Source organism: Phocoena phocoena, chromosome 2 (genome assembly GCF_963924675.1).
Source record: "Phocoena phocoena chromosome 2, mPhoPho1.1, whole genome shotgun sequence".
NCBI classification, from domain to species: Eukaryota; Metazoa; Chordata; class Mammalia; order Artiodactyla; family Phocoenidae; genus Phocoena; species Phocoena phocoena.
Genome location: NC_089220.1, coordinates 131,673,587 through 131,687,577, shown reverse-complemented (window position 1 = coordinate 131,687,577; position 13,991 = coordinate 131,673,587). Strand labels below are relative to the sequence as shown.

At 39.7% G+C, this 13,991-nt stretch overlaps 1 protein-coding gene across 4 annotated transcripts in view; it reads left to right on the top strand.

Moving 5' to 3' along the window:
• MCTP2 (multiple C2 and transmembrane domain containing 2) overlaps window positions 1-13,991 on the top strand; it is a 190,845-nt gene that overhangs the window by 58,258 nt on the left and 118,596 nt on the right. For all 4 annotated transcript variants that reach the window (XM_065872663.1, XM_065872662.1, XM_065872661.1 and 1 more), the window contains exons 8-10: window positions 1,122-1,286; window positions 3,563-3,693; window positions 13,046-13,232. In XM_065872663.1, coding sequence (XP_065728735.1) covers window positions 1,122-1,286; window positions 3,563-3,693; window positions 13,046-13,232 — 483 coding nt within the window. The remainder of the gene's footprint in view (window positions 1-1,121; window positions 1,287-3,562; window positions 3,694-13,045; window positions 13,233-13,991) is intronic.

The window sequence follows — 13,991 nt, the reverse complement described above, 5'->3', positions numbered from 1 at the left end:
CTCAAATCAAGCCGTCCACACTCTGTGCCATTTCACTTACTGAACGGAGAACGTGAATGAACTCCGCAGCCTGAACTCAATGCAGCCTGCAGATCATGTCGGGGATCCCCACTCAAACAAACTAACTAACCATAAAAAGACACTGTTGAGACCTTCAGGGCATTTAACAGTATTAAAGGAATCATGGTTACTTGCGTTGAGTGTGATCATAGCATGGTTCTTATGTAAAAACAAACAAGGATTTTGCTTTCAAATATTTCAGGCAGAAAAAAATATAGTGAAGGGATAGGTGAAATAAGGTTGACAAAATGTCGAATCTGATAAATAAGCACATGGAGGTTTGTTGTTCTATCTTTGTGTGTGTTCGAAAATTTACATAATGGAAATTAAAAATAAAGTGTGCTTGGCCTCTTTATAATTTAATAATAGGGGATATTTGCCTTTTTCTATATTCTGTTTAAGGTGTGTGTGAGTAATACAATGTAGAAAAGGAAACAAAAATAAGGTAACAAGTTACTGAACCCCTACTGGGTCCCAGCCATGGGGCTGTGTTCTTTACGCAGCCTTCCCTCTGCAAAGCTCATTTGGCTGGCTAGCCGATTACAGGCTATATCTGGAGTTTTGAATCTCACAGTGGTGTTAGGCTTTTTAGTCATAGCCCAAGGAATAAAGGGGAGTGGGGACAGATTCAAGTGTGAAGGATAAATTCAAAACCATAATTTCTAAATGCCCAGAGGTATTTTGTTTCCCTGAAAAGCAATGCCTGGTTCTTATATCTCTATTTCCCAGAATGCCTTTCTTCCCTTCCTACTGTTAAAATAGCAAAGGCCCAGCTGAAGGATTCCTACCAAAAAGCACATCTAGGTGGGAGTACAGGCCAGTGCCAAATGCAAGTGTTGTTCGAATTCATGCTTTGCTATATGTTTCAAGTCCAATGCTTGAGAAGGAAGTCACATAACTGTGATTGCAGGTTTGCAAAGCCAGTGAAGAATATTAACACTTTTACCAGGCAGGGAGTGCTATTTCTAATCAAATATTGAAAGCTGGAATTCCTCTGATCACCAAAGTCACACTCAAGAATTATCAGCAAGTTTATATGTTATCTTTATTTTTTGCTTTAGTCCTCTTTGATACGCAACCTCCGGCTCTCAGAGTTCTTGAAAAAGAACCAACTCTGGAACGGGATTATAAGTATAACTTTGTTGGAAGGAAAGAATGTCTCAGGAGGAAGCATGACAGAGATGTTTGTCCAGTTAAAACTAGGAGATCAGAGGTATAAAAGTAAGGTAAGTTCTGTCAGTTCCTTAAGGAGAACAATATCTTTAAGATTAAAACAATGGAAAAAAATATTTTCCCACTCTAAACTTCGCAAGAACAGAATTTATTTTTAACCCTCCTAACTGTATTAGGAGCAACCCAGAAAACAAAATAATTGTATAGGTGCAGTCTATTAATATGGATATTTGATTGCCTAGTATAATCTATTTTAATATACTAAACTAAAGCTAGAGAAAGCTTCTTAAATAATAGATTTGAATGCATGGCTTATTTTTGTTTTGAAAATAAGCAAACTATGTTTCAGAGAATGAGGGAAAAGGATTACTAAATGCTTTCAAAATCGTATAAAAATAAAATGGTATAATATGTTATAGTTGGATTAAAATATTTGAGTTAACTAAACATGTTTTCAAAATTATGTACTCCGGGCTTTCTCTAACTTGTTGGTGTGAACACTAAAAATAGATGTCTAGTGCTGCTGGGGGTTTTTTTGCTGTGATTTTTTTAAACTGTCTAAAAAGTATTAAAAGTGATTTGTTTTGACCGAAGGTAATGGCCTTTCTTAGCCGTCTTTAAAAATCAGTCATCTTATTCTGCTGATCCAACTTCCATTTAATTTTTAATCTCAGTAATTTGGTGTGGTTTTTATTTCAAAAACACTAGTCTCCAAACCATGGTAATTAATTAGTTTTACATAACTGTCAGACAGAAATATTTCCTATGTTTTATGGATTGAGGGAACTAGGGTACTTGAAAGTTAAGTCATTTGCCAAAAGCCACATAGGAAGAAAAACATCAGTGGAAGATTTTGAAAATAGGCCTGAGGATATTTGCAGTTTGGGCTTTCGGGTGTAGAGGACTTAACTGAAGCAGACTGGTTAGAAAATGATTTAAGGGGGCAAGAGGTTTTCTCTGCTGTACAATTTTCAGTGCAGAATCAAATATGAAATGTCATTTACTCCACGAGGAGTAGATAACTGAAGCTCATATTGAAGAATCGTTTATTATAAGAAATGCAAAAAATTGAAGACAAGCTACAGCAGAAATATACAGATAATTATTTTAACCAGGCAGTTTTAGGCTGTACCTCACAGTGAGTATATCCAGGATGACCACAGCTCTCCACCAAGATTCCTTTAACGATCCAGGGTCAGGGTAAGGATTTATAGAAAAATTATTCATCACTAAGCACACGTACCCTTTTAGACTAAGGGCAAGTGTAGAATTAGTCCAGTATCTGCTATGTTCCCCCTTGGGGAATATTGCACTTAATTTGTGGTCTAATAGTTTTTTTTTTTTCTTCATGGTTTCAAAATGCCGTGATCTGATATATTTAGGCCCAATGATGATGAAAAACAGCGTAAATGACGTTACGTGATGTTGGCTGTAGCTGAGGTCTGAGCAGTCCCTGTTTTCTCACACGGGGATACTTGGCCCCAGGATTTAATAGTTGGCCCTGAGGTCCTGATACTTAGTGGCCTGCGTTTTTGCTCACTTTTTATTCACAAATTGAATCTCTGTGTAATTGAAACAAAAATGAAAGTCCTGCCAATGAATCAAACACACAAGCAATTTGAAATCACTCTCGGAGAACACAGGAACACTTGTGGAGTTTTCAGACCATGCTTGTTAATTTTTAGGTTTGGCTGCAGTGGAATTTCATAGTCTTCCTCTCATTCTGGTGACGGGATTCAGTAAACTTGGATTTAAACATAGGCAGCGGCCTACAGGTTACGGGTTTCTCATGTAATGCATCTGACAGATGTTAATTAAGACCCCAGAGTGTTAATTCATATAGTTCTTAAGCCAGCACTGAATGGATGTGCCAGTAAAAATGTTACTTCCATTTGATTAACCAATTAGTATCTTTCATAAGAGAGAACAACTGTAAAATGTCTATTGAGATATATTATATAGAGAGCATATCTCAATAGTCATTATTGTATGTGTGTAAAAATATTATATAATAAATATATATATATATCAAAAGTATGTGTTTTATATATATATATAAAATTTATGGTTTCTTTTGGGATAACAGTGTTTCTCCAAATTTGGTGGATACATTAGTGAGTCTGGGGAGTCAGCTAAACGAGTATGATGTTTTGCCAATTCCCGAAACCTTGAAGTCCCTTTCGTTTCCAAAAAGAAAAGTTTAACTTTATAAGAGCAATCATAACCATAATTATGATCTCCTGCTGTTTAGAAATGAAATGAATGTGTAGTTGCTGTAGCAATGAATGCCATTTTAAGAAAATAAATAATATAACTGCATGTTTTCTAGACACTGTGTAAGAGTGCAAATCCGCAGTGGCAGGAACAGTTTGACTTTCACTACTTCTCTGACAGGATGGGCATTTTGGACATTGAAGTGTGGGGAAAGGACAGCAAAAAGCACGAGGAACGTCTGGGCACGTGAGTCTGCTCTGCTTTTTAAACGGCGGGAGATGTGTCTGCCTTGAGGCTGATCTGAGGGAATATCTTTATCTGTTTGAGCTTAGAATAAAACTTCACATCCCCACCCCAAGGAGCCATAAGTTAGCTGGGCCCTAACATGGAGAAAGTTTTTTCATTTTTTTAATTTAGTATTGATTACAACAGAAGAAAATTGTATGTGCCAGGAAGTCTCTAAAGAAAGATAATGTACCATCTCAGACTCTTTGGGAAATGTTGGTATAAGTGTCCAATGCACCCTATGATTTGGGTTTTGCTACTTAGTGAAATACCACATAATTTAGTAACACTGTGAAGCTAGGTGTCCCAAATTGATGGAAAGTTTTCAGTGTCCTCGATGAACTTTGCGGCAAATCATAATGAAATCTATTGAGGCCAGATTTGTTTTCTTTCTTTACTTTGGACCTTCCCAACTTAATTGAGGGGCTCACTCGTACATAATAAAAAATAGTGTAAGTACTGTTGCTTCCTTATAGGATTGTAGTAAGAATATAGTTAAATGCAATTGTGCCTGCACTGTGACTGCTCCAGTTTGAGCATGAAGGAGATGCTGGTGGAAGCGTACATCTCTGATCTTTCTGATAGCCCTGCAAGTTCGCGGTATTATTTTTGATTTACAGATGAGGAAATGGAGTGCAAGAGGTTTGCATACATCTTCGCTGTAGACTTCAGAGCAGCGAGTGCGAGAGTCAGGATTCTGTGTTTTCAAAGACCAAGTTTTTCCCACCAAACCACTGCCTTTTGTTCAGCCCATATGCATACAATTTGTCCACCAGTCCTAAGTATAAGCATTTAAAGGACTCTCAACGGCTGTTTGTGGGCTTTTTCAAACCAAGTTCTCTGGAACCCTGGGTTCAGGGAGATGCCTTGGGGTCACCCTTGGAGAACGGGGTTCTCCTGAAACCAGAGCATCTCCACTTTTACCTGTGCTCTACGTTGGTAGAGCTCCATTCGAGGGAAGAGTTTCCTGCTGAAAATGAAAGATTGAAAACACTCATCCAGTAGAACCCCTTCATTTTATAGATGAAGAAGTCCAGAGGCCCAGAGAAGTCATGTTTTTCCGTCAGCAAGGAATTTAGGGGCAGAAATGGGATGAGCCCCAGCTAACCCGATACCTGATGCAGTGCTTTCTCTGTGTAAAACACTTAGCAGAGCCTGGTGCACGGAACGTCGGCTCTTTTTGCTGCCGTTACCCTGTCCCACCTCAGTGGCTCCTCCTGAGATAGACAGGTGGGAGTTTGGAGGCCATGGAACATTCCTCCCATGCTTCTCAGCAGAGGCACCTTGTCTCATGGGACGGCCGGGCATGTTCCAGGTGCCTAATAAACCTGGCCCTCACCCACCTGATGCCAGCTACATTCCCCAATTATCCTGTGGAAGACACACACACACATACACTGACAGCTCATCCACACATGTCCAAACACCTGCTAGGAGAGCAGCACTGCTGACTGAGACATGGGTGCTTTTCCCTCCACGTGTCGTGGCCCTGGTTACATTGCTTTGCACAGCCCTCTCGTCCCCAGCTCTGTGCTGCTCTAGCAGGTAGTAGCCATGCTTCCTTGGAGATCTCCAGGGCCAGGTTTGTGTTTTGGGGTACCAAACTAGGTCATGTCACACTCTCCAACCCAGGAGAGAGGTCTTCCTGTGGTCAAGCATTTGACAGATTTTGCCTGTCAGATGCCTTACTAGTCTCCCCCCAACCCTCTCCCCCATGGGGTAACTGAGACACCTCAGAGTCTTGCCAGTGTCTCCCACCCTGGTCACCACCGTGACACCCCAGTGCCCTGCCAACACCCATGGTAGGAGGGTCAGAAACTTTGTGCTAGCCAGCAGAGCAGGAACAAGTCACGTAAATGCACAAATGCAAAGAACTCTGTGTCCCAAAGCGTTATCTGAATGGTGGGAATTTGGGCCCCCAGTGATGGATGGCCAGCGTGTTATTTTAGTAGGTGCAGAAAATAATGGCCTTTCATTCTGCATGTCATTGTGCTGTTATGTTTCTTTCACATAATAGGAAACGCTTTTCCAAATGGGTGTTAAGTTTCTTTACAGACACAAAGAATAATTGGAGATGTCCCTCTTATGTCATGTTTTGTCATTTATTATTTGAGCTATTTCCTGTTTGTAACTTAGATGTATACCTGCCCCAGTGGTCATTCTGTCCTTCCTTTTCATGGATTTTAAAGGATTTTTTTTTTTTTTTTTTTTTTTGGTATCCTTTTCCTTTTTCCTCCCCTAAGGTACAAAAGATAACAAAAGTATCTCTTGGGAGTTGGCTACACAGCATTACCCTGAGTGAACTTCCAGGTGGGGTGAGACCTACCCTAAAATACATACTTCTTGTCAGAGTTAAAAGAGAGATTGTGCTGGCATATGTGTATCACAGACCTGTTACTTACTGTTCCTTCTTATTTGAAAATGTTCACTTATTGTTTTCCTGTTCTTTGTTGTAATTCTAAGCCTCAGTTATTTTATCTCCCAACTGTTGGGAAATAACTTTTTGCATGAGAAGGGTCTTTGACAATGTTGAATGAGTCATAACTGTCCTCAGACCTGTCTCATATTTTGTGTTTGGATAACACCTTGATGCTAGTAATTTAAAGTTCTGCATGGCCTAAGAAAGTCCTCTGCCGGGCAGTTTGATATGAGGGAAGGAATACCAGCCTTTGAGTTGTACTTCGTGGGCTGGCTGGTAACCACGGTGTTTGCTAGCTGCGTGACCTTGGGCAGTGACTTTGTTGTTTTCTGTTTGTGTAATGGCGTTTTCCACCAATTTGCAGGCCATCATGGCAATTGGCAGCAATGTCTCTTGTTGGTGGCTATTATTATTCCTATTAATTTTGAGATTTTTTTCTGGATGGTAACTATAGATCCCCACAACATTTGCAACTAAAATTGTGTCATTTAAGTAACTGAAACACTAGTTAAAATTCAGCATATTTTTGTTTCTTCAAAACAGGAGAGACATTTTTAATATTTTTTGGTAGAAGTGAGCAGTGACTGTCTTCCAGGACATGGTGGGAAGGACATTTGTTGACTGGAGATCCGAGCAGTGTCAATTAGCCTGAACAATACTGGGCTTTGTAGCTGTGGACAGAAAGCTGGAGTAGTGGTCAGTTATGTGAAGAGAAATCACGTTGGCATTGGTGGGTTGCTGGCTTGGTGATGGTTCAGGCATGGCCCACCCCCACCTGGTAGCCAGCCTCCTCCAGGCTCTCCTGAGTCACGGGGAACTTTCTGAAATCCCTTGTGTCATGGTCCACCTGTGGGCTTCCACTGAGCCACAGGTAACTCCTGAGGAAGTCAGGGCTGGTAAGATGAAGGTGCTTGGGAAAATCCAACAGCCCTCCCAGACCAGGGTGCCTACTAATTCAGCTGTTTATTCATGGACCAAAATAATCCAGTCTTTTGAGTCCATCGGTGGTCTAGAGACAGAATTTTTAGGGAGGAGTAAGAAATAAAGCTAAATATAACCTGCCCCAACTTTTAAACAAAATGGCAAGAGTAGAAATACAGATTAACCCCCTTGTCAACCTGTGCCATTTCAACATGATCGTATCATTTTCTTAAAGTATATTTTACATTTCCCTGTGATTCCGGAGATTAATTTGTCACAGAATATTCTAGACTTAATTTTAACTGGGCTGCCTCAGAGCCAATCCTCAGCCCCACGCGGTGCCTCAGAAAGTGGCTCTGACGTGCTACCAGTTTACTGGTGACTGTGGTGCAGAGGGGAATCAGGGCTAGAGGATTTCTTTGGACAGTCTGCACCCCATGTCGCTGATCTGCTTTTACAGCCAGGCATGACGCAGCCACCATTTTCTTCCTGTTCACCGCCTTCCTTAGCCTCTGAGATGTACAGCTTTTAAAACTCTAGCACTCTTTTCTTCCCCTTGCATTTAAGTGAAGAGCTGACCAGTCTATAATATAAAGCATAGAATTATGGTAATGAATAAGAGGTTAAAAGCTATCATGGCAAGTGGAACTTAAGCAGGTTTGGCTGACTGATATGGTAGAATTATGTGTTGAATTAAAACATTAAAATGCGGTGGGATTAATGGAGAAAGACAGGAACAGGAGGTCAGAAACAACGCTAAATCAGCACATTAACTGCCTGTGGGCCAGAGGGGCTGGCTTTAATATATGCAGAGAAAAAAAAAAAAAGCTTGCAGAGGAAAAAAAAAAAGTAATTTAGTCGTTGTTTCCTCCAGGTGAATAGAACCGCAGACTTTTCAATCTAGGAGGCACCTAGTACATATATTTATTTCCCCTTCTTTTTTTAGATAGGGGAGGAAATAGACACTACAGAATATTTAGTTGGTTAACAAAAAAAAAAAAACCACTGACTTTATAATTTGGAGTTTTTGACTTGGAATTTTATTTTGCCACTGGGATGCATTTGTCCGTTCGTTCATTTTATTCAACAAATGTAGAGCATGTCGTGTATCAGACATCCTGCCAAGTGCTGGGGGTTCAGAGGTGGATCCTGTCCTCAGGCACTAGGTTGTGGGCAGCGTCTTGGGGGTGGAAGGGCAGCTTCCTGGAAGAAGAGAGTCTAAGCTGAGACCTGTAACATGAGTGGTGGTTAGCCTGACAAGGAGGAAGAACTTTCCAGGAAGATGGGACCACATGGACAAAGGCTTAGAGAGGAGGGAGAACACATTCTGAGAAACTGGAAAGGAACGAGAAGGGTGGGTGATGTCATGCGATCAAACTAGAGAGGAAGGCAGGAGTGAGGTCACAAAACCATCGGATTCCATGACCTGCAGGTGAAGAGCAACAGCTCCTGGGTAGACACAGATGCATTAGTGCTCTGCTACTTTATGTTCCTGATGCAAAGCTTGTTATCGTAGTGGAGCTCTTTCGGACTGAATGGTCTAAGTTCTGACTTCGGAATGAGGATTTCCTGGTCACCTAAGGGCCAGTGTGTAGCACCTGCTGAACGATGGTCCAAACACGGTCACCCCCCTTGCCTGTGGAGTCACACATGATGCCACGGGAATAGACCTAATTTGCTAGTGCTCATTACTCATGTGTTTTACGTGGATGCCCTGAGCACGTGTTTTCCACATTGTTTCCTCAGATAGAAGAACAGTTTTATAAGTTTTATTGCTTTATCGGTTTTTGTTATCAAACGTGTCTTTAGATATGTTGGCCGGAGTCTCATGGGCCATGGTGAGTTAAAAGTTATTTTTTCTTTTAAATTACTCTTAGGTCAGTATTTCTTGATACCTTTATCAATGCGTTTGTACTGTCAGCTACCAACCTGGGAAAAAAATTTTAAATACTTCCATTGCTATAATTCACCACAGCTGAATGACTGGCATTTCTCCAGGTTAGGGGCCAGCAAACTAGGGCCCATGGGCCAAATGCAGATGGCTGCTTGCTTTTGAGTAAAGTTTTATTGGAAAACAGCCTTGTTCATTTGTGTACATTGTCTATTACTGCTTTCATGCTACAAGAAGAGAGTTGAGTAGTTGCAAGAGACCAGGTAGCCAACAAACTAAAAACATATTTACTGTCTTGCCCTTCACAGAAAAAATGGTCTTAGTGCCTATCACTTATTAATGTTGGTGTGGTTTTTAATGATCATTGGAACACTCATTATGAGAGCCCTTTAAACCACATATCTGAAAACTGAGTTTATTTTTCAAGGAAAATTTGCATATCCCTAGTAGTAAGCTCAGTTTTCATCAATGCTCATACAAGGTTGCCATTTGGGTAGAGCTTGGGAAGAAACTTAGGGGATACAAAATGGAAGAGAAAGAGAATATATAACAACACCTGTAAAATTCTGGAATCAATGAGTGAGCAAGTATTGTTTATAAGAACGAGAAGGAAGGGAGGAGGAGGTGTTTTGATTTGCCCAGGAAGCTGGGCTGGATCTCTTCTCCTAGGCATTCTTAGGGGCCAACCCTGCACTTTTCCCAGAACTGGTAACTAAACAGTTAACAGAAAGCCTTGGGAAAGAACAGCAGATTCTGTAGTGCTTCAGTAGCAACGAGAAAAAATGAAGAGACTGACCAAATTATTTCGTACTTTCTCAGGGTAGAATCTGGTACCCTATAGAAAATTAAGGAAGCAGCCCAGAGTCTCCTTTTAAGATTTTTTATATCAAACATGTCTTTGATGAATATATTTCAGAATGATTATATCTTAAAGATTTTAGAGTATTTATCTTTACTTGAGCCTAAAGAAAGCCATTTCGTTCATATGATACTTAACCTTTCTTTAGAAGATTCAGTGAGTATTGTGGTAAAAGTATTCTGAAATTCTGGAAGAAAAGTCCTTAATTTTTTTTTTTTTTTCTTCTACTGCTTTTGCTGATCATACAAGCTAGTTCCTAGCTTGGGGTTAATGTAAATATTTCTTCAGCCTCTGGCTAACCTCCCGAACATTCTGGTTCTCCTTCAGATGTGAGGATGAGCTGAAGCCATGGGGACTGAGGTTGAAACAGAGAAAAATGGGAGGCCTGGAGGAAAGGGTTTTGTATGAGATTCATTTCTTCTTACTCCCATCTTTCCTTCTGTCTTCCAGAATGTGAAAATGAATGGGGAAGCCAGGTGGATAGAGCAGTTCAGTTCTAGAAAGTTTATAGAAAGTCATCCTTAGAGCGGGCAGTTAACACTAGGGAGAAGGTAGCTTTACATTAATTCATAAGACTAAAGACATCAGTGTTTCAAGAATCAGTGAATTCATATGATGGGGCAGGGACCCTAAGAAACTGGGTCATAATCTATGTGCAGAAGGATCAAGGTTTAATTTTGATTGGCCTGATGCCTATGTATCAATTTAATTTGCTCTTTCAAGTCACTAAGAAAGGAAAAGTAAGTATTTGGTTGAATTCACTCATTAGTTAACTGGGAATGTAGAATCCATTAAGTTTGTCCTGAAATCCCCCATCTGGTGTTTATGGGGCTCTTTTATCTAAAATAGGCAAGGCTATGTTTTGTGCAGGGTTTCTTTCTTCGTTATCAAAATAATCTTTAAAACTGGGATAGGTGGAAAAGTTTCACGGTGGGCAGAAATGACTGAAAAGTTTGTGAAAATGTGTAATTTCTGAGATAAAATTCAATATTTAGTTTGCATTTCATCTGGGATGTGATTCACACTTGTTTAAGTTAATAAACTGCTCTGTTCAAGTAAGCTGTGCCTTTAGACAGTCAGGAGGAGAGTGTGCAAAGTTACTGTAAATATGCTAATATGGCTTACAGTCTTTTTAGATGACTTTTTTAGAATTACTGTCAGGTCCATTTTGAATTATCCAAGGAAAAAAAAATATTATTTCCTCATTATACATCATTTTTGACTCCCAAACATTATTTGCTCTCAGAGATCCTCTAACTTTTCCTTTGTTCAGAAGATAAATAAAACCACCACCACAACAAAAAGGTAAACTTCAAAGGACAAAACTGCCATTATTAATGATATTAAAATGAATGTGTCATAAATAGGTTATTGCTACTTTGGACTAATGAAGTTAGTTAGAGAAAAGTCTTACAAATTCGGATCATTCGTCTTTCCGTAAGAAAGAGGTTTATTAAATGAAAGTGTATATAACAGTGGAAAATAATGCTTAGCAAAGTATTCCTAAGCAGATGAACTACTGCTATACTTGTTCAGAATTTGCGGGTACTTAGTTTTATAGAAATGGCACAGTTAAAGCACTTGACATTTCTTTCTTTCCAAGCAAAATTAATTCCCCATTTACATACTTATGAAATATTTACTAACCCCTCTTTTCACAGTAGTGAACTTTAACTTTGAAATATCCCGTATTGCACAGAAAAAAAAAAATTGATTCAAATCATAGAGGGTTATTAAAAATATATATATATATATATATATGTTTTTCCAGTAGAAATACTTGATGAATTTATTACATGCAAAAGCTCTAATTGCCACCTCTTCTGGTAACTGGAATCACTTTTGGTAATTAGGAAGTAAATACCCACATATATTTAATTTTATAGGTACATATCACTATTAAAATATTTTCTGTGGTAAAAGCTGGTATAGACCTTTAATATTGATGTTTTGGGGGGAAGGGATTGCAAGCTTTCTTTTAAATTTATTAAACTGGAACTTTTTCCATATCCATGTGGCTCAAAATTGTCTTTGCTTTATATATAAAGTAAGTTTACCTATTTCCTATTATCTGCAAACTTACAAAGTCCATTGATGATTAAGGGTAAGAATCCATTCCTGTCAGACATTCTGAGGCCGTGCTTCCATTTTTAAATAACGTCTTGAATAGTCATCTTATTCAAAAACTAGAGATGGCAAATGAGAATAAAAAACACACACTACCCTCCCTCACTCCGCTCAGCCCTGCCTACCTCACCTACCTGCACATAAACAAAGCAAGTGTGGTCCAGGCAATCCCAGACTTTTCGTGTCAAAGCAAATAAATGGCTTAGCACCTCAGCGCCCCCCTTATGGGTGTTTGCTTCTGTATTTAAATGTGTTTGAGGTTTTCAACATCGCCAGAACATTGACTGTTAAGAGGCAGAAAACATGCAATTTATAGCAGATGGGTGCAGCCTTTTCTGGCAGTGCCGCCAAAATGGGATCAATCAGTAGCACTTCACGCTCCATTTGTCTAACAGAAACCCACCTGGGGAAATCCTGTGGAACTATGCCTATTAGGAAAACACCTTAACACATTTCTTTAAATAAAAACTGGCCAGTCGGCATTAATCTAGAAGAAAGTGGTTTCTCCATTAACCCTCTCCCGCTTGCAAAGCTCCTATCTTCTTTTTTTTTTGAACCAATGTCTCTTATTCTCTTTGCCGGTAGAAGACCAGCCAAGAGCAGCCCAGAGCAGCCTTCTAGAGCCGGCATCCATAGTGTTGAAACTTTGAAACTGTTTTCTTCCTAGTTCTTGATCTCATCGTTTCTCTGCAGACCTTATTTGTCAAAGATCTGCTGCTTCTCAGGTTCATTTGCCACTTTCTCCACGCTGCCTTTTCTTTGTTTTTCTTGATCACTTTCTCTCCTTCATTCAGGGTGTGTTAGGCTGGGATGGAGTGTTACCAGCCAGGGGAGCCCTTGCAACCTTCACTACTCAACCAGCCCATATATAAATGTGTCTCCAGTAGAAATACTTGATGAATTTATTACATGCAAAAGCTCTAATTGCCACCTCTTCTAGTAACTGGAATCGCTGGATTCTAGTAACTGGAATCGCCCATGCCCAGACAGCGTGAGGTTTCGTGGGGAGGATGAAATGAAAATCAGGTGCTTTGGAGGTTCAGCAGCTGCCACGCGTTAATCTCTTTTCTATCTCTGATTCCTGCAACTTCTCCAGGTGTAAAGTGGATATCTCAGCTCTCCCACTGAAGCAAGCCAACTGCCTGGAGCTGCCTCTGGAGAGCTGCCTGGGGACACTCTTGATGCTGGTCACCCTCACGCCCTGCGCGGGAGTCTCCGTCTCAGATCTGTGTGTGTGCCCCTTGGCAGATCCCAGCGAGAGAAAGCAGATGGCCCAGCGATTCGTGAGTGTTTTGCCTTGCTATACCCCGTCCCGACCCCCACACCCACCCCCACTTCTAAGTTGAAACAAAGTCTATGAATTGAAAAACTGCCTCCAAAGAGATCTTTGTCCAAAGTTTAATGGTATGTCTCCTAAAACAAGACATCAACCCTAGAGGTTAATGCATTAGTGAGAAGGTGACAGTAGATTATAGAGTCTGCCTTCCTATTTTAAAAGCCAAAAAAAAGGTATTTGATTTTTTAGTATCCTGGATCTCTTTGGAGAAAATTGAAATCCTCAAGGGGGCAAAAGGTTGTTTAGCATGTCTGTATATGTAAATAAGAATTTTATTTTATTTTTTTAATTTTTATTTTGGAATATAGTTGATTTGCAATGTTGTGTTAGTTTTAGGTGTACAGCTAAGTGATTCAGTTATACGTACACATATATCCATTCTTTTTCAGATTCTTTTCCCATATAGGTTACTACAGAATATTGAGTATAGTTCCCTGTGCTATATAGTAGGTCCTTGTTGATTTTCTGTTTTATATATAGCAGTGTGTATATGTTAATCCCAAACTCCTAATTTATTTCTCCCCACCACGTTTTCCCTTTGGTAACCATAAGTTTGTTTTCCAAGTCTGTGAGTCTGTTTCTATTTTGTAAGTAAGTTCATTTGTATCATTTTTAGGAATTTTAATATAAGTTCACAAAGGCTGCTTTTTAAAAAAAAACAAATATTAATGTTTGCCATGTTGTAGATACTTTTCTAGAACCTCTT